Source organism: Bos mutus, chromosome 3, assembly GCF_027580195.1.
Source record: "Bos mutus isolate GX-2022 chromosome 3, NWIPB_WYAK_1.1, whole genome shotgun sequence".
Taxonomy (NCBI): domain Eukaryota; kingdom Metazoa; phylum Chordata; class Mammalia; order Artiodactyla; family Bovidae; genus Bos; species Bos mutus.
In genome coordinates, this window is record NC_091619.1 from 84,127,049 (window position 1) to 84,148,271 (window position 21,223).

The 21,223-nt window shown below is 40.7% G+C and overlaps 1 protein-coding gene across 6 annotated transcripts in view; it reads right to left on the minus strand.

Moving 5' to 3' along the window:
- FGGY (FGGY carbohydrate kinase domain containing) overlaps positions 1–21,223 on the minus strand; it is a 516,697-nt gene that overhangs the window by 1,541 nt on the left and 493,933 nt on the right. For 5 of the 6 annotated variants that reach the window (XM_070367946.1, XM_070367942.1, XM_070367943.1 and 2 more), the window contains 2 exons: positions 5,754–5,852; positions 4,499–4,560 (listed from right to left, as the gene is read on the minus strand). In XM_070367946.1, coding sequence (XP_070224047.1) covers positions 4,499–4,560; positions 5,754–5,852 — 161 coding nt within the window. The remainder of the gene's footprint in view (positions 1–4,498; positions 4,561–5,753; positions 5,853–21,223) is intronic. The other variant, XM_070367945.1, reaches the window with a different exon arrangement.

The following is a 21,223-nucleotide window of genomic DNA, read 5'->3' on the forward strand; positions in this document are numbered from 1 at the left end:
TAATGTTCCAGTCTTATCATCAATCTCACTATATGTAGGTTCTACGAAAACTCGCTCTATGAGCCTCCAAATTTATTAACCACAGAATGATTTGGGGAACAGCAATTTGCTTCTTCTAATGTTACTCTCAGACAGTCTAATGTCAATAATTTTTTTTTCACTATATGAGATGGATTTTCTGACTCTGGGGACACTTCTAGAAGGGAGCTTGGGTCAGTATTCCTTCTCATATACTTCAAGATTTCCAGTTTTAATACTGAAACCTTCGCAGCAACTTCGTACAGTGGGAAAAGCATCGGCTTTTCAGGCAGAGAAGGCTAGGTGATTTGGGGGAACTTCTTTAAATGGCCCAAGTCTCAGTTTCCCCGCTGTTAGAGGGATGATAACAGTACCTAATGTCACAGAGTGACTGAACTGTAAACATGAAAATGAACACGAAGTACTCTCCAGGCTGTCAAACTCTTACACATGTGAGCTAATGTTCTTATATCCTTCTAGTATTCTGAAATGTCAAGAGATGGATAGACTGTTATTCAGGCATAAAAAAGAATGAAATAATGAAATTTGCAACCACGTGGATGGACATAGAGATTATCATACTAAGTGAAGTCAGAAAGAGAAAAATACCATATGGTATCACTTATACATGGAATCCAAAAAAAATTATACAAATTAACTATTTACAAAACAGAAATAGACTCACTGATATAGAAAACAAACTTACGGTTACCAAAAGAGAAAGGGAAGGAGGAATAAATTAGGAGCTTGGAATTAAAATACATACACTACTATATATAAAATAAATAAGCAACAAGAACCTACTGTATAGCACAAGGAACTATACTTAATATCTTGTAATAAACTATAATGGAAAAGAATCTAAAGAAGAATATATATATACACATACACACACATACGCACACATATATACATATCTGCATAACTGAATCACTTTGCTATATGCCTGACACATAACACAACACATTATAAATTAACTACACTTCAACAACAACAACAAAAAAAGAGAGATGGATAGACTATATTTTCCCTTTCTTATACATGGCAAGCTGAGGTCCCAAGGCACTTCTTTCCCTGTGCTTTTAATTTTTCAATCTTTTTTTATTGTGGTAAAATACACACCACGGCTTCCCTGGTGACTCAGATGGTAAAGTGTCTGCCTGCAATGTGGGAGACCTGGGCTCGATCCCTGTGTTAGCAAGATCCCCTGGAGAAGGAAATGGCAACCCACTCCAGTACCTGTGCCTAGAAAATTCCATAGACCAAGGAGCCTGGTAGGCTACAGTCCATAGGGTCACAAAGAGTCAGACACGACTGAGCAACTTCACTTCACTTCATACATACCACGAAATTGACTGTTTTAGACATTTTAAACTGCACAATTTAGTAGTATTAAGTACATTCATATCACTGTACAGTCATCGCCACCATCTATCCACGGAACAGTTTTCACTTTGCAAAACTAAAACTCTACCCATTAAACAGTAACTTCGCTTTCTCTCCTTCTCCCTAGTCTCTAGCCACCACCATTCTATTTTCTGTCTCTCTGAATTCAACTATACTAGGTTCCTCATGTAAGTGGCATGCTATGCTAAGTCCCTTCAGTCGTGTTTGACTCTGTGCAACCCTATGGACTATAACCCGCCAGGCTCCTCTATCCATGGGGTTCTCCAGGCAAGAATACTGGAGTGGCTTGCCATTTCCTTCTCCAGGGAGTGGCATGTAAATGGAATCATATGGTATTTGTCATTTTCTGACTGACTCTTTTCACTAACATAATGTCCTCAAGGCCCATCCATGTTACAGCATATTTCAGAATCCTATTTTTTAAGGCTGAATAATATTCTATCATATGTACATACCACTTTTTCTTCATGTATTCAACTGTTGGTGGACACCTAAGTTGCCTTCATTCAACTACTGTGAATAATGCTGCTGTGAACATGGGTGCCTAAATACCCAGAAGTGGACTTTCTGGGTTATATGATAATTCTATCTTTACATTTTGAGGAACCACTGTATTATTTTTGACAGAGGATGCACCATTTTACATTCCCACTAGCAGTGGGCAAGGGATCCAGTTTTTCTGCACCCTTGTAAATAAAAGTGAAAAGTGAAAGTGTTAGTTGCTCAGTCCTTGTGACCCTATGGACTATTGCCCACCAGGCTCCCCTGTCTATGGACTTCTCCAGGCAAGAACACTGGAGTGGGTAGCCATTCCCTTCTCCAGGGGATCTTCCCAACCCAGGGATTGAACCCAGGTCTCCTGCATTGCGGGCGGATTCTTTACCATCAGAGCCACCAGGGAAGCCCCTACTAGTTAATTTTTGCTTTTTTGACAGTAGCCATCCTAATGACTGTAAATTTGTATCTCATTGTGGTTTTGATTTGCATTTCCCTAAAGATTAGTGATGTTGATCTTTTCATGTGCTTACTGGCTATATATTATTTTTGGAGAAATGTCTATTCAAAGTCCTTTGCCCATTTTTGATTTGGGTTGTTGGTTTTCTTGTTGTGGAGTTTTAAGAGTTATCTGTATATGGATATTAATCCTTGATCAGATAATCCTCGATCCTTCCATCTTGGGTCTGTGTGGCACAGACCTGAGTGACTGTTTTGTTCAGACAAGAACATGATTTGAGTCAAGATGTTGAGAAATGCCCGGAAGGAAACCGGCTCTCTTTCCACTTGCAAATCTCCGGGCCACCTGCAGATGGTGCTAGAGCACCGTGTGTGGCTCCCTCGCAGAGGCCCGCTCCCAGCTGACGGCAAGAAACCAAGGATTCTTCTCAAAAGAACACGTGGGACCTACTCAAAGAACTGAAAAACAGACTTTCCTCAAAAGTCTTCGGAGGGTCAGTGAGGAGATGGAAAGAAGAATCTGTTTCTAATTTCAACAAAAGAGGGATGTTGCTAGCCCAGGGCTCCCACCGCCGCCGGGAACTCAGATCTCTCCATGTTCTGCTTTACAACCCCGGTATTTAGAGAGGGGTTTATATTCAGGGGATTAACAGCTCCCATTTGGAGATCTTCTAAGAAAATAAAAGGTGGATGGCTTTTTCCATGGACCATTCCACTCTGTTAAACGTTGATCATGCTTTGGTGGGATCAGCACCTTTTCTTGTCCATTACATAAGGTAGAATTTGCTTTTATGTCTTAACCTCAAATACTTTCCTAAAATGATAAAGCCACTGGCACAATTGTTCTTTCATCTCTAAACTGAAAACCAGTGAGTCAGTATAGGTTCTTTTCATCTCTCAAATGGATTGTTGAAAAGTTTTCCATCTGGTCTCTCTGCTTCTACCCTTAGGCCCTCTCATGTATCCTCTAAGAGGATCTTTCTAATATCTGCATCTGAACAGGTCCCACCACTCCTTAAAATTCACTATCTCCATTCTGCTGGTAGGATGAAACCTGAGGTCCTTAGCTCCCTCACAGCTCCCTATGAGAGGAACCCTCTGTTCCCCCAACACCCTGTTCCATTTCCTATCATCTCCCATCTCATACTTTGCATTTCAGAATTATGAGTTGTTTAGAGTTTCCTAAATATACTATGCTGTTCCCACCTTTATAACTTGGCCTTTGTTATTCCCTCTACTGACAAAAGTTCTTTTTGGTTTTGGTTTGACAATTTCTTTTAAGCATTTAAAGTCAGGTAAACTTAACCTCCTCTCAAAAGCTTTCCCTTACTCCTACAGGGTCAAATTTTCTTCTGCTTTGGGTTACTTTATCATCTGGTAATACTTTTATTATAAAACATACCTGTTTGTCCTGAAGTGATCTATTACATAAATAAGATTGTGTCTTACTCTCTTCTAAGTCCTGCCTAGATGTCAAGGAGCATAATGGCTTAAAGATAGGAGGGACTCAATAAATAAGTGTTTTGTGAATTGGGGTTAAAACATTAATCAAAATGATGGTGGTCTACTGTATAGCACAGGGAACTATACTCAATATTGTAATAACTATAAAGGAACAGAATCTGAAAAAGACACACACACACACACACACACAGGCATGCATATATATAACTGAACTGCTGTGCTGTATACCTGAAACTAACAGGATATTGTAAATCAAATATACTTCAATTAAAAAAAAAAAAGTCATGTTGTAACCCTCAAAGTCACGTAATGCAAAGGCAAAGGGTGGAGGAACAGATAGATGCTACTGTGTGGGAAGACATGAGATTTCCATTTTAGGACAGATGAGACCAGATTTGCTGTTAATGATCTAAGGAAAAGAAATTGATTTGAAGTTCAAAGTTCAGAAGCTAATATTTGACCCCCAGGTCTGGCCCTTCCTGGCTCTGCGATCTTAGGGAACTGAAAAGGACTTTACCTTTCTGAGATGTAGTTTTATCAACTATGAAATGAAAAGGCTGGCTTGCTGATCCCTGCGGTTTATTCCAGCTCTAGAGTTGCATGTGTCTGTTGTTTTCATTCCTCAGCATTGTGGACAGAAAACATATAAACTTACCTTTTATCCTCATGTCTAGGAAACACGACTTTTCCAACTTTGCTCATTTTTGCCATTGCCTCCTGTCAAATAGAAAACAGAACACAGCTAAGTTGGAAAGTTAAAACCTAAGTGAGGCCTATCACGGGCAAAAACATGTTAATGAGAATTTATTTCCCCTTAAGAGATTCAGTGAGTTCATTTTTTTTCAACTTAATATCTCTAGTGTTAAGATGAAAACCCAATGAATATTAAAAGTTACATCTACCACCACAAGCCTGGGCTTAATAAATGATTGCCTATTGAGACCTCCAGAGCATAAAGATCCTGGAAGGCAAAGCACTTTTGTGATGGCTTGCAGGGGGCTATGGGAGGGAACTATTTCCACTTCCCATTGCCCGGACATGAGGGCCTGAGAGGTAACATAATCTGCCACTGAGCCTGTTGTCCACTTAACTCACAACAGTAACTGAACAGAAGCCACTCTGCACCCAAACTTTAGGTCAGAATATTTAAGACCTCTTCATTTCACTTTCAGTTCTTTTCCCAGTAGTCTCTGCAACTGTGAGTACAGATGTGAGACCTCTGGGCTGAGCCTAACAGACTTGACCTCAGGACATTCTTGTCTTTACAATGGGGCAGGTGGGCAGTCAGCAAGTTGCAGTGTCTTGGGTGGACATGGTTGGAATGAACAGCAGCAAGATCAACCACAGATTGCATTGGCTCCATTGCATGAAAGGAGAGGTCAGGTTTCCTTGGATGGTCTCTCAATGTTGTTAAGTCTGTGGGAAAGTTAGGGGAGTAGAGTGAACCCATACTTTGTGGAATCCAAAGTCTTGACTTTGGGGAGATTGCAAGCAATAGCATGACAAAGCTCCTCAGAAGAGGTCCTGTCTTGGGAACAGCTATTGAACTCCTATTGTTAAGGATGTAGTCATTCTGGGGTCACATATGTACAACTTCTTACTCTATACATGTATTAATTACTATGTACCAGACACTGTGCTAGGAATACAGATTTGTGTAAGACATGCTCTATGGCCTAGGGAAACTCACATACTAGCAGAGGAGGAAAGAAACTTAAGAATCTGGCTACCACACAGAATGTGAAAGGCCTGGGCATCTTCAAAACATGCCCAAGTGTTTCCCTGAACATCCTTACCACTTTACTGGTGATTTATTTATTTACATATACATACATATGTACTTATCCAATTCTATAAATATTATATTTATTATTTATCACTAATTCTTGTGTGACAAGTCATGTACTTACTAGTTTATATTCCTTCTCTGCCTCTTCATCCTTCGTTCTAACCAGAATGTAAGCTACATAGGCTGGGAGATATGTCTGTTTGCTGCTTAATCTCAGTACCTGAAATATTCATAAAACATATTGAGCCCCTTCCATGTGCCAAGCACAGCATTCACTATATATGGAAAACAGAGATGAAGAATTAAGTGGTCCTTTCATCAAGGAGCTCACCATGGAATGGAAAAGACATTTACTGCGATCAAAATAGAATGTGATAAATACCATGCTAGAAGCAGATAAACTTCAATAGCTATTCAAGGATTAAGAAACTTGATACTTTTTCATCTACTAATCACTTATTTAATCTATTAATCACTTACACATATTTCCAATCTGGCAAATATGTTCTACCAGCTCTTTCTCAAGGATGCCATGGACATTCTGACTAGTTATCTGGTTTCCTGGTGTCCAGGGGTTTTAAAAGTGCTGTTTGGGAGATCAGAAATGCTGAGAGTAAGAAGCCCACTGACAGAAGGAAAAAAACAGCAAACTTACTAAGGAGGAGGTTTGAAAAATTATGAAAAGTTATTGAAAAGGGAATCAAGGTGAAAGGATAAGAACCAACAAAGGGCAGTCTAGAGACAGTTTGTAAAAGAGCAACCATATCTTAGTGCGGTCACTGCTGTTCCACTTAGCAAGAATATTTAAACAGCTCTGCTCACCCCAACGTATGCCAGACGTTCTCCTTCATAAACTAAATTCTGATTTCCTCTAAAGCAAGTCCCATGTGTTGCTGAGATGGGTGCAGTCATTCCCCCACCAACTTTGCCACTAGGTCTCCTGTTTTGGGCTCGCTTCTTCCTTCACAGCGGTGCTCTGTTCTGCTCTGCCTGTTTTAGGGCAGACCTGCCTGCTCTCAATCTTGAAAATACCCTGGGGGAATCCTCAGCATTGGGCTTAGGCTTTAAACTTGAGCCGACATTCCAAGACCGCCTTCATGGGTGGGATCCAGGAAACTTGTATTATACAAGAAGCATCATAAATGTCACTTCCCTTCACACCGTAATGGATGTGTAGACACATGGCAGATAGCAGGGAATTCTTTCTTCCTGTCTTCATGTTACTTTTGCTTATTTTTAAAATAAATTTTTGACGAATAAAAGCAATAGAGATTTCAAAGGTTTAACAAGAGGTTATTTTGTTTCTCACAAAAGTACAGATTTAAGACATTAAGCTGAGCTCAGGTACTGATTCCACAGAAGGTCTTTCCTGACTCATCCTCACTGCCTGCCTCCCACCTAGAATGAGTTATCTGCTACTCTAGAAACTTATGCTTCCATCTATCATAGCATTTATGACACAGTACCACAATTTTTTGTTACCACATCAGCTTCCCCAACTAGACTCCTGCTCCTTAAGCAGCAACTCTTTTAACCATTTCCACTGCCAAACTCAGCATCTGGTGTATCATACATGCCCAGCAAATGTCTATGGGATGAGTGAACTTAAGGACCATACACATGAAGGAATGTTAAAATGCAAGTTTTGTCTGAGAGCTAAAGTTGACAGATATAAGATACCAAAGTGAGCTGGAAACAGACCACCCTGAAAGGGTAGCTGAGGACCCATAAATCAACTCTGAAACCTTTCATCCATGTGGAAGGTCAGAAAAAGAGGTGGAATTTTAGGAGGGAGCTGTGTGTGGACTGAGCATCAGGGCTCCTTCCAGGGGAGAGGGTGAGAGCATGGTTTCACTGATATCAACTGGTATCTGGACACATGTCCCTGAGGTTGTGGGACAGGGTGGGCTGAGTGTACCTCTTGTCTGGAGAAGTGCTAGCTGGCAGCTTTGGTATAGAAGTGAAGGAGGCTTGCCCTGGGATCAGCGAGTTCTGCCAGTGTCTGTCAGACTTCAAAAGGCATGACTGTTTTCCACAGACCCGAGGTGGCCACGGGTGAGAGGGCTTTGTGGGTTGTCTAAGATCCTGGCCAGTAAGGCCATCTAATGAGGAGAGGGAGCCTGCACTGGGAGCCTGCTATAAAGCACAGAAAGCTCAGCTCAGTGCTCTGTGATCTCCATGGTTGGGATGGGGGTGGGATGGCAGGGAGGTCCAAGAGAGAGGGGATATATATGTACACATGGCTGATTCAGTTCACTGTACAGCAGAAATGAACACAACATTGTAAAGCAATTATATTCCAATTTAAAAAAAGAGAAAAAAGAAGCTTGAGGCAACCAGCTGGATTTTTAAGGAATTAAAAGAGCTACTAGAATGGAGAAGGACAAGGACAAGATACAATGAGATGTCTACAGAAGTGGAGAGTCTCCCTAAAAAATCTGCAATGGAGCCCAGCTGTAAACACATTTTTGACTTAGCACCAAGCCCATTTATGACAGTGCTATTCAAGATAAGAACTTTCCTACACCCCTTAACTCTCTTCCTTTCCAGCTTCCAACCACATCTGAAGAACAAGAAGAAAGCTAACATATTCTTGGAGAGAAAGCGAATGAGGAAAAACAGAAGAATCTAATCACAGCCATCTCTTCATATCCCCAGCAGTCCTGGCTGGAGCAATGAGGAGCTGTCTTATCTTTAGATGAACGTTCAAGTGATGAGCATGATATATTTCTTGGTATTCTAATGTTGGAATTTTGGTTATGTCTCATGACTTACAGGGACCATAAAACCCACATTATCTAAGTGACTTTCTGCTTACTTAAGAAAGTAATGGTACTACCAAAATTTTTAAGTGGGCCAGAGAGAAACTAGCTAAAGTGCACAGATATAAAGGGACAGTGGGAGTAAAAAATATAGTTGTTTTTCAATTCTGTCTCAAAAATTATGTATATGTGCATAATAAACAATAGTTGAAAATATATTTAAAAAATCAACAGGTTCAGGAGCATGGGTGGTTAGTTTTTTAGTGTTCACTTGTTTTTTTCTGTCTTCACTTGATACAGTGGCACAAAGGGATTTGATCATTTGAAGGAGAATAAAACAAAACTGCACTCTAAAAAAAAAGTGATGCTTCTAGAGGCAATCAAAATGACTCGTGGTCATTCTCCTTTCTTCTGGGAGGCAGGGCTCATTGAGGGTATTCGACACAATATGGAGAGTACCCAGAGAACTGGTGCTGTCATCAGAAACGGCACTGCTGAGTTTTCCCATTTTTCCAAATCATTAACATAAAACTGAAACCTCATGAACCCACTGGCTGCAGTAAATCTGGAAATTACCACAGCATAACAATATGAATTTATTATGGACATGCTGACACGTGCTAAATATAGTCACCTCCCCCCCACAATGTATTTCTGTTCAAAAGGGTTTATTTGAAGTTGGCCTCAAAATTCATTCTTTTTGTCAGCAGGCAAGAGCTGGACAATCTGGATTTGTGGCACGCTACCCTCTTTGTTGGGGAGTCTAGACAGAAACAACGAAGACAGGGACTTTTCTCTTTCCTTTTTGCCCACACAATGAGAGCTTTTGAAAACAAAATATTTGGCAAAATCGCCTTTTAATCACTTCTTTTCTTTCTGTCTATAAGGCCAAGCTATAAATAAACCATGAAAGTTCACATTTGATCGTCACTTCTGTAAGAAAAAATAGGAGCCCTGTATCAGGGCCATGAAAGACCGCATTCATGGGGTATGACCCTTCCCTGCCGTGTCAAGGCCGAGATACCAGTCCGCACACGCAGCTCACCACTTCCCTGGAGCAGCGCTGGCAGCCACCAGGCCTGTGTAGGCCCAGGGAACTCCCAGTTCTCACGTCTTCCAGACTGGCTTGGGAGCCACCGGAGGGCTGTAGGCTACACTGGGGGAGGTACCCAGGGAAGTCAAGTTCAAGAAAGGAAGGTGCTCATCAGCACCCATGGAGAAGAAGGGGATTCCGAGAGTGGCAGACAGAAGTTTCGGCAATTTGGGGAGCAGGGGATTTGATACTTTCCCTCCTACCCAGGAGAAGAGGAACAATGACCTTAAGACTTTGGGAAGGCTGGCAGGTAGTCTAGACTTAGGCACCAAAGTGCAGTGCAAGTTTGGCAGCGTCGAGTCATGGTCTGCAGGGAAGAACAACCACAACCTGGCCTGGTGGGAGCTAAACTGTGACTCCCACAAGGCAGGAACCATGTCACTAAGTCTCACGCTTAGCATGGTCCTAGCACATAAGGGCATAGTTGCGTGGTGAATGTTGGCTGAGCTGCTGAATGAAAGGGTGGTGACATTCATGACAGAGGTAATGGAAGATCACCTAAAATAGCATACATGCGCTCCAAGGGAGTGCTGGAGATGACCTACTAAGATTTCAGAAGAAAATACTGGGAGCGCTACTTATATGACTTTTAGTCTGAGGAAATTAATTCAGCTTTAATATACAGATTGTCACCAGTTCTAAAGGTTGGTCCACACATCAGCCATGAATACGATGTGTGAGGTCTCCTAAAGGGAGGGTGAGAGTTCTGCTACACCACCTCAGAGGCCAGCAGGGCGCTCCATGCTGTGTCCCCAGCTTCCAGGGGTTTGCTACGTGTGTCATTTACGTGTTCCAGGTTGGGAGTTTATGTGCAAGTGTGAGTGTGCACTTGCTAAGTCATGTCTGACTCTTTGTGACCCCATGGACTGAATAGCCAGCCAGGCTCCTCCATCCATGGGATTTCCCAGGCAAGACTACGGGAGTGGGCTGCCATTTCCTCCTCCAAGGGTCTTCTTGACCCAGGGATTGAACCTGTGTCTCCCACGTCTCCTGCTTGGCAGGTGGATTCTTTACCACTGAGTCACCTGGAAAGCTAATAAGTCAGATAGAAAAAGATAAATACTGTATGACATCACTTATATGTGGAATCTAAAAAAATAATACAAATGAATTCATATGTAAAACAGTAGAGGACAAACCAGTGTTTATCAATCGGGACAAGGATGGAAGGATGGGTAAGATGGGAGTAGGAGATTGAGAGAAATAAATTATGTATAAAATAGATAAGCAATAAGCATATACTGTACTATTGTATAGCACAGGGAATCATAGTCTTTATCTTGTAATAACTTCATGGAGTATAATCGGTAAAAATACTGAATCACTATGCTGTATACTTGAAATTAACATAATATCATAAATCAACTATACTTTAATTAAAAAAAGAAAAAGAATACTGTTTGATATATAGAGGGGCACATACAAAATCATTTAGAAATCATCAATAATCATTTAAAAAATCATTAAAAACTCATCTGGCCATAGACAGTGTACCTTCAACTATTGCCTAATGTTAGTATGATGCTATTATGATGAAATAGTATCTTATTTCAGCTCTATTTCAGTTGTTTTATGTGTAAATAATCTACAAGCACAGTAGAATATGTATACGCTTTTTCATAAATAAGCTTCCATGTATTTAGGATGTAAGTTCAATTTCTTTTTAAACTGATGGAGTTTATGAGCCAAAAAGCAAGGTGTCCATTGGCCCAGCAGTCAACTCCCATGGTTGTTGCTAGGTGACCAGTTCAGCCAAGATACTGCAGGTGCTACTTTGTGCTGTGCATTGTACTAGTCACTTTATGTACGACTCTTTAAATTCTCAAAATGACTATGACACAGATATCATCATCTATCTTCACTTTATGGGCCAAGAAGTGAACGGAGAGAGTATGAGGAATTTGCCCAAGGTAAGAAAGCGAATATGCAGTAAAGCTAGAATTCAGACCCACCTCTGACTCCAGGCTTTTGCTTAGCCCTACACTCAGGCGTGACCCTCCTGTCCTCCTTGCGATGCAAAAACCTCGTGCCTGAGTCCCCTGGTGGTGGTGGTTTAATAAGTCGTGTTCAACTCTTGTGACTCCGTGGATTGTAGCCTGCCAGGCTCCTCTGTCCGTGGGATTTCCCAAGAATACTGGAGTGGGTTGCCATTTCCCTCTTCAAGGCAGCCACCAGGGAAGCCCTGAGTCCCCTGGGCTTGAGTTCAAATCCCACTTCTGCTGCTGATTAGCCATGTGATCGATGTGTGTGCGTTTGTGAGACACACCAATACAGAACACTGTACCTTTTTTCAAAGGTGCTGACACATAGCTCTGAAATACATGAATATGCCTTCTTGAGGAACTCTGACTCATTTGACTGGAACAACAAGTTCACATGCTAATGTGTGGGCTGAGGCACATGACCCCTCCGAAGAAAAACAAAGTATAGCAATGTGATTCTCCTCCAGCAAGTGTTAAGAAATGGCTCGTTGTTCTCCTATTTATTTTGTTTTTCGTTTTGACACACTCATCTTTTGACCTGCACCTGGTATTCTGTGTAACCTCCGTGACAACAACAATTGAGAGGCAAGAAAGGATGAGAGAAAGGAAAGTGAGTCTTCATCACGAATCATGACATAAAGACTCACGCCTCATTTATAATTTTAAATACATGGCATCAATCTACCTAACCTGTATGTGAAATTATATTGTTAATTTATCTGCATCCTTGCTTCCTGTCTATTTCTTCCTTGGCTTTCACATCTACTCCTTCCTTGTGAACCTAAGCTCTATGAAATCAGGTCCTTGGCTTTCTTATTCATTGATGTATCCTTAGCTTTTAGGAGGATGTTAGCTGAAGGTTATTTGAAAGTATACACTAATTAAGTGTCTGTTCTGGTGAGGCACTGTGTATCTATATCTTGCCTCATTTGATGCTCACAAACATTCTGTAATGAAGGACTTATTATCTAAATTTATAATGAGCAAACAGAGGCTCAGAGCGGTTAAGTGACTTTCCTAAGCTAGTAGATGGATTAGCTAGGATTTGAAACTTGCTTTAACTCATGAATAAGACCAGGCCTATTCCTTGACAAGCTCACAAGTTAATAGATCTCCAGCATTAGTTCAAGACAATTTATCTTGCTCTGATGACTTTAAGGCCCTGTTAAACCCTAAAAGCTTGCTTTCTCCACCATCAAAGACAAATTCAATTATAGTTATGATATTGTGCTCACAAAGGCAGGAAGATTCGTTGATGTATGGAAAGACTGTTCATATTAATTTTTGAAGCAAACAAAATTATTGCCAGCTGTATGACCCTGAGTAAGGCTCTAGCCTTCCCTGGGACTCACTTTCCTTATCAGCAAAATAAAGGGATTGGATTAGATTATTTCTAAAATCTTTGCCAGCTTTGCAATCTGTTGGTTCCATGTACATGTCTTTTTTTGATTAACTTTCAGTTGACAAATGAACCGGTTACTCTCAATGGTACATTTTATTTTATTTATTTATTTTATTTAACTAGGTTCACTCTAAGAGGGAATATACCTACCATGTTTCCTCAGCAAGGTACAGCCTATTCCAACTCAGTCATACAATCATGGCAGAGGAGAGAGGTCCCATAATAGGTAAGGATACCTACCACTGTGATATTTTGAGATGCAGTCCTAATACAGGGCCTGGTTGCAAAGGGTTTGGGCCCTAAAATGAATAATTGAGCAACTATTCATCCTACTTACATTGGTTTGACTTGGCTCTTCTGAGTTTTCTCAAAGGCAAAATATCAAGCTTCTTGCTAAAAGCATCAGATTATAGACTTCAAAACTGCAAGTTATCACCCATTTAATAATCTGTTATTGACTGAAAAAGAAATGGTCCTGCTGATATTTCTGGCTGAGTACTGCAGTGAGCTATGACAGAAATACTACTATTAATAATAACTCAACAACAAAAATAATAATGGCAGCTAATGGCCCAATACTCTATTAAACGCTTTGTTGTTGCTGTTGTTGAGTCACTAAGTTGTGTATGATTCTTTGCGACCTCACTGACTGTATTGCCAGGCTCCTATGGAATTTTCCAGGCAAGAATACTGGAGCCAGTTGCCATTTTCTACTCTCTCTAAGGGATCTTCATGACCCAAGGACTGAACTCATGTCTCTTGTGTCTCCCGCATTGCAGGTGGATTCTTTACCATTGCGCCACTTGGGAAACCCCATTAAACACTTTACCTACTTCACATCCCCAACTGAAAGATGAGGAGACAAACAGTTTTGGAATTCTATTCTTAACCATTCACTGTGGAACAAAGGCTTTGGTGATAAAAGAGACCATAATTCAAACCCTGCTGCTGCTGCTGCGTCACTTCAGTCATGTCTGACTCTGTGTGACCCCATAGACGGCAGCCCACCAGGCTCCGCCATCCCTGGGGTTCTCCAGGCAAGAACACTGGAGTGGGTTGCCATTTCCATCTCCAATGCATGAAAGTGAAAAGTGAAAGTGAAGTCGCTCAGTCGTGTCCAACTCTTAGCGACCCCGTTGTTGTTATTATTACTACTACTATTTACCCATCAACTGAAACAAACCTTATTTTCCCAGAAGCTTTATTAAAAGTAAGAGTTAACATGCATTACTAATACTTGGATATATGTTTCAGGTTGGTGGGGTGGGTGGATTAGGGAAGGTGGTGGATGTTAACAATCTCATGGCTCCTTATCATCATTTCTGGATGATTGCTTCTCCATCTGCAAGCAAAAACCTCTACTCTGAGTTTTATGCCATCTAACGATAGAGATATAATCATATTTAGTTCCTCTGCATCTCTGTGCTGTCATCATTAGCCTCTTGTTGACGTCAAATGAGCCTAAGGCTTAGATATCATCTCCCTATCCATCTAGGGGTTTGTCATCATCATGTAAGACTTCAGTGTCTGTTTACAAGACCCATCCAATGCTTGAGACTTATGGTTTTGAAGTGTTTTCAATATTATAATTGCCACTTTCTGACTTCAGTTGCCCATTAATTTAATCTTGTTTGCCACATCATTCCTATCATATGTCTTCCTCCACCTGACAGTTATTGCCAGAATCTCAGTCCCTTTTTTCAGTCTATATACCTTTTCTGACTTATTTCTTCCATATATAGGGGTGAGTCCCTGTCCATTAAATCAAACACTGATCAATAAGAGTCACCACTGATTCTCTTTTATTTGTCAAATTCAATTGATACATCTAATCCACAGACATTCCTTAGCAGGAATATGCTTCATTTATGACTGTAGGAGAAAAACAAAGTTTAGGAAGGAGTGGGCTGAGGGGAGATTGCAACTTGAGAAAATACAGGATCCTGAAAGTTCTCACGGTCCAAATACCTTGGAAATTTACACTTCCTGTTTCAAAGCTAATTTTGTATTGTGAAGATTTTTTTGGTTAACAGATCAGGTACCATAATTGATAGCAGAAAATAAAAATGTAATGGCATTAACATTTTTTAATGTTCCAAATCTGATATATTTTATTATACTCCGTTGTAAAACCAAAAATCCCCCCATTGCACAGAGGCTAATATCCTATAAGATCATGAAAAAGTGGTGTAGAACATGCAAGACATGATGACTGAGCTCCAAGGGATGTTGGGTAGTCACTAGTCAATTTCTCTGTGTTTAGGCTGGTAAATAACCACATTTTCTAAGACGCAGGTATTTTTCCATCTATTTTGTCCTCCACACTCCTTAAAGCTCCATGTTTTAGATTTCCAACTCTCCTAGATCAGAGTCACATTAGAAGTGGGGCATGCACATCCTGGTCTAGCCTTTGGGTTGGCCTTAGACTGCTTTATGATACAGATGTGCTTCCGGCTATGCCAGAATGCATTTCAAACCTACATTAGTAGGACAAAGACAAGCAGGGAGGATGTGTCTGAAACCAGGAGTAGAGGAGGCTGAAGATGTCGGCAAAGCTCCAAAAGCATGAGAAAGCCTGGAGGGAAACCGGGAAGGAAGGAGAGAGCAGAGGTACACAGGGTAAAGAAAGCACGGCAGGCAGGTCCAGGATAACTCATATGTGTCCTTTTAAGTTGGTTTATAAGCTTCTCTTGTGTCCCAAAGCCCCCTGTATCTTAGCACTTGGCATGCAGTAGGATAAATATCTTTTTACTTATGTTTCTTACACTAGACAGTGAGAGCTCAGAGGAGAGAGGCCATTAATTTTACCAGTATCCTCAACAATAGATATAATGTGACTTTTCAATAAGTAATGTTGAGAGAGTAAAAGAACGAATGAGTAGACAGATCAATGAATGAATGAATTAGAGATGGGATATCTGTATAAATCAACTATGGGATCTCCCTCAATTGTACTTTTTGGTATTTCCTGTCAGGTCAACCTATTCTTCACTTTCAGATATCACACCATTAAGATCATGGGTTCTGGACTGACTAGATCAGAGCCTTGGCTCTTTTAAATGAATGGCTTAGGCGATTTAATAACCTCTTTATGCCTCAGTTTACTCATCTGTAAAACAGAAACAATAGAAATAATTACTCATAGAGTTAGTAAGACAAGAGAAAATATATGCAAACCATCTAATTTAGTGCCTGGCACAAGTGAGAGCTAAAAAATTTGTTATTTTTATAAAAATCTCCACTATCTCCATCCCAACACTATACAGGATCTTATATTGTTTTCTTGAGCACTACTATTTAAAGACAGCACTTCCTAATCTTCTGCTACATGTGACATGCTGCCTCGGCAGGGGATTGATAAAAAGCATGGAATGAAGGCATTGCTCAACCCTGAACCAGCTGATGCCTCTGGTTAATGCAGGGAAGGAAGAAGTACAATAAGCAGAATGGGGCCTGTAGGCAATAAAAGTTGTAGGAGTTTGTAGGTTTAGAAATACGGAGTTTACTTTTGGGTTGGACTTCCAGGCCTTTTACATAAAACAAAGAAAATAACAACTATGTCAGCTGTGTTTATGAACATGAGCTTGCGCTGGCTTTCTCAAAACATAGGGAATTCAGTCTACTTCCCTCTGTTTACTAAGTTATTGACAAACACATGATGTACTGGAAAGAAGACTGACCTGGAAATCAGGAGGCTCTGGTCCTGTATGAATCTCAGTCTGGGCTCTGTAATTTTGAATGAATTGCTTCCTTTCTTTGGATACTAGTTTCCTCATCTCCAAAACGAGAAGTCTGAGTCAGATAATGTTTTACTGTTCAACAAATAGTTATTGAGGACCTACTGTGTGCCAGACATTGTACTAGGCACTGTGGATACATAAGTGAATCAGATGGCTCTGATCCTTGACCTCATGGAGTTCAGAGTCTATTAGAAAAACACAGGAGCTATGTGAGAGCGCCAGATGAAGACAAAACTAGTTTGGGGGCTTAGCGAACTATCTGAAGGTTCACTAGGACATGGGCAAACAGTTAAAGAAAACTGATGAAGAGGGTCCCAGGCTGAAGAAAAGGCATATTTTCAGGTCCCAAGTCAAGATTATATGGTGCATTCAAAGAACTAAAAGAAGTCCAAGGTGGTTTGAGTAGACAGAATGCAGGCAAAGAGTGAAAACAGACAAAGCTACAAATGAAGGCAGGAATAGGTTCTGGGGTGGCCTCTTAACATCATGTTAAAGGTTTCCGACATTATGCCAAAGTCAAGGGGAAGACACTGAAGGTTTTTAAGCTAAAGCATCCTATTCAAGTTTGTAAAAGATCACTTTGGCAGATGTGTAGAGAATGGATTAGAGTGGTAAAAGTGGTGGTAGGGAACCCATTCAAGAGGCTCTTGGAGAAGTCCGGGTGAGAGCTGATGGTGGCTTGGACTAGGGTGGGACTGTGGAATTAAAGCAAAGTGGAGAATTAAAGAGACACAACGAGTAGTTTAGAAAGAGACCAGGAGAGACCACAGTGGAGGAAGAAGAGGGTGGGCTATGAATGTCCTTGAGGTCCTGGCAGAAGTGATTAAGTAGATGTGGTACCATTACCAATACTGCCATGTCCTAAGCTAGCGCCAGTTTTGCAGGCAGAGGTGGAGATGCTGAGTTCAGGTTTGAACCTGTTTAAGTTGAGATGCCTGTGAGACCTTTAAGTGCAGATGTACAGCTGCTTGCATATCAATAGAAAATGAATCCTTAGAAGTAGATGAGAGGGAAGATGGCGGAAGAGTAGGACGGGGAGAACACTTTCTCCCCCACAAATTCATCAAAAGAGCATTTAAACGTCGAGTAAATTCCACAAAACAACTTCTGAATGCCGGCAGAAGACATCAGGCACCCAGAAAAGCAACCCAACTCTTCGAAAGGAGGTAGGAAAAAATATTAAAAACAAAAAAAAAGAGACAAAAGAGGGAGGGACGGAGTTCCATCCCGGGAAGGGAATCTTAAAAAGAGAGAAGTTTCCAAACACCAGGAAACCTTCTCACTGCCGAATCCGTGCCGAGCTTTGGAAGCACAGAGGGCAACATAACAGGGAGAAAAAATAAATAAACAATTAAAACTCGCAGATTGCGAGCCCTACGGTAACTCCCCCAGCGGAGAAGCAGCGCAGACGCCTGCATTCGCCATTAGCAAGCCGGGGCTGGGCAGGGAGGCGCGGCGTGGGCTGCATCACTGAGAGTAAGAATCTGGCCTGAATACCCTGAGCACTATCTGAGCGAAATAATTTGGGCTAGCAAACCAGACTGTGGGATATCTACCACGCGAAAAGCCAGCCCTAACCTAAGACCGCCAGGCCCGCGCACGGAACAAAGGACTGAACAGAGATAGCCGGCTGCAGATCTTCCTCCGTGACAGGCAGCCAGAGCCGGAAGGGGGCAATCGCAGCCCCAGAGAGACATTATCTATAAAACTGTAAGCAGGCTTCTTTGCTAACTAAAACTTCTTGGGGGTCTGGACGGTCAACATCTGCCTGAGAAGGTGCGCCGGTTTTAACACCCAGATAACCGAGTGGCAGGGAGGCGATAAGTCGCAGCATTGGCGCTCGCCAAACACCTCATCACCTGAGCTGCTCGGACCTGGGAAGAGCACAAAACGCAGGCCCAACTGAGTCTGCGCCTCTGAGGACTACCCGAGTGCCTGAACCTGAGCGGCTTGGACCTGGGAGGTGCATGCAGCCCAGGGCCAGCCTCGGATTGTTCCCGGCGGAACAACCTAGAGTCCGAGCAGTGTGGACAGGGAGGCTACACGCACCGTGAGCAGGGGCAGACCCAGGGTGGCTGAGGCACTGCGAGCCCACGCCAGTGTTATTTGTTTGCAGCATCCCTCCCTCCCTCCCTCCCTCCCCACAGCGTGACTGAACAAGTAAGCCTAAAAAAAAAAAAAAAAAAAGAAAAAAAAAGTGTCCTCCACCGTGCCCTTTGTGTCAGGGCGGAAACCAGATACTGAAGAGACTAGCAAACAGAAGAAGATATAACAGAGGGAAACGCCTTGGAAGCTACAGGCAATAGATCAAAACCCTGTGGTTACTACGGACTACATAGGAAGGGGCCTATAGATCTTGAGAAATATAAATCTGACCAAGGAACTAGCCAAAAATGAACTGAACCCACAACACCCACAAAAAAAAAAAACAAAAAGTCCTAGATATATTTTTATTATTTTTACAATCATTCTTTTCTTTTTTTTTTTTAAAAAAAATTTTTTTAAGTCCTCTATTGTTTCTTTAAATTTCACTTTTATAACCTATTACTTTGCAAAAAAAAAAAAAAAAAAAAAGACCCTATTTTTTTCTTCTTCAGCAAACTTCATATATATATATTTTATAATTTTTTGACCTTGTTTTTTGTTTATTTTTTTTTTTTCTTCTTTTCTTTAACATTGTATTTTTGAAATTCCAAACTCTACTCTAGATTTTTAATTTTCACTTTTTGGTATATTTTATCAATTTTGTACCTATTTTTTTTTTTTATATAATTTCTGACTTTTTTTTTTTTTCCTTCTCTGTTTCTTTCTCTTCTTCTTTTATATAACATTGTATATCTGAAATTCCAAACTTTACTCTAGATTTTTAATTTATGCTTTTTGGTATTTGATATCAATTTTGTACCTGTATTTTCTTTATAATTTTTGTGACATTGTTCATATTTGTTTGTTTGTTTTTCTTTTTTTTTTTTTCTTTTTTTTTTTTTTTTTTCTTCTAGATTTTTTAATTTTTTTTTTTAACATTGTATTTTTGAAATTCCAAACTTGTTTGTTTTTTGTTTCTACTCTAGATTTTTAATTTTTGCTTTCTGGTATTTAGTTATCAATTTTGTACCTGTATTTTTTTCTTTATAATTTTTACCTGTATTTTCCTTGTTTGTTTTTGTTTGTTTTGTTTGTTTTTCTCTCTTTTTTTCCTTCTTCTTTCTTTTTCTTTATCGTATTTTTGAAATTCCAAACTCTACTCTAGATTTTTAATTTTTGCTTTCTGGTATTAGTTATCAATTTTGTACCTGTACTTTCTTTATAATTTTCGTGACCTTGTTTGTTTTTGTTTGTTCGTTTTTCTCTCTTTCTTTTCCTTCTTTCTTTTCTTTAACATCATATTTTTGAAATTCCAAACTCTACTCTAGATTTTTAATTTTTGCTTTTATGTATTTGTTACCAATTTTGTACCTTTAAGGACCCAATCTTCAGGACCCATTTTTCACTAGGGAGTGAGATTACTGGCTTGACTGCTCTCTCTCCCTTTGGACTCTCCTTTTTCTCCACCAGGTCGCCTGTGTCTCCTCCCTAACCCCTCTCTACTCTACCCAACTCTGTGAAATTCTGTGTGTTCCAGACGGTGGAGAACACTTAGGGAACTGATTACTGGCTGGATCTGTCTCCCTCCTTTTCATTCCCCCCTTTTATCCTTCTGGCCACCTCTGTTACCTTCCTCCTTCTTCTCTTCTCTGTATAACCCCATGAACATCTCTGAGTGGTCCAGTTGTGGAGTGCACATAAGGAAGTGACTACTGGCTAGCCCACTCTCTCCACTATTGATTCACCTCATCTCATTTGGGTCACCTCTAACTCCCTCCTCCCTCTTCTCTTCTCCATGTAACCCTGTGAACCTCTCTGAGTGACCCTCACTGTAGAGAAACTTTTCATCTTTAATGTAGATGTTTTATCAATGGTGCTGTATAGAAGGAGAAGTTTTTAAACTACTGTAAAAATAAGACCAATAACCGGAAGCAGGAGACTTAAGTCCAAACCCTGACTCCAGGGAACTCCTGACTCCAAGGAACATTAATTGACGGGAGCTCATCAAACGCATCCATACCGACACTGAAACCAAGCACCACACAAGGGCCAATAAATTCCAGGGCAAGACATACCAAACAAATTCTCTAGCAACAAAGGAACACAGCCCTGAGCTTCAAGATACAGGCTGCCCAAAGTCACCCCAAAACTATAGACATCTCATAAATCATTACTGGACATTTCATTGCACTCCAGAGAGAAGAAATACAGCTCCACCCACCAGAACACCGACACAAGCTTCCCTAACCAGGAAACCTTGACAAGCCACCTGTACAAACCCCACACACAGTGAGGAAACGCCACAATAAAGAGAACTCCACAAACTGCCAGAATACAGAAAGGACACCCCAAACTCAGCAATTTAAACAAGATGAAGAGACAGAGGAATACTCAGCAGATAAAGGAACAGGATAAATGCCCACCAAACCAAACAAAAGAGGAAGAGATAGGGAATCTACCTGATAAAGAATTCGAATAATGATAGTGAAATTGATCCAAAATCTTGAAACTAAAATGGAATCACAGA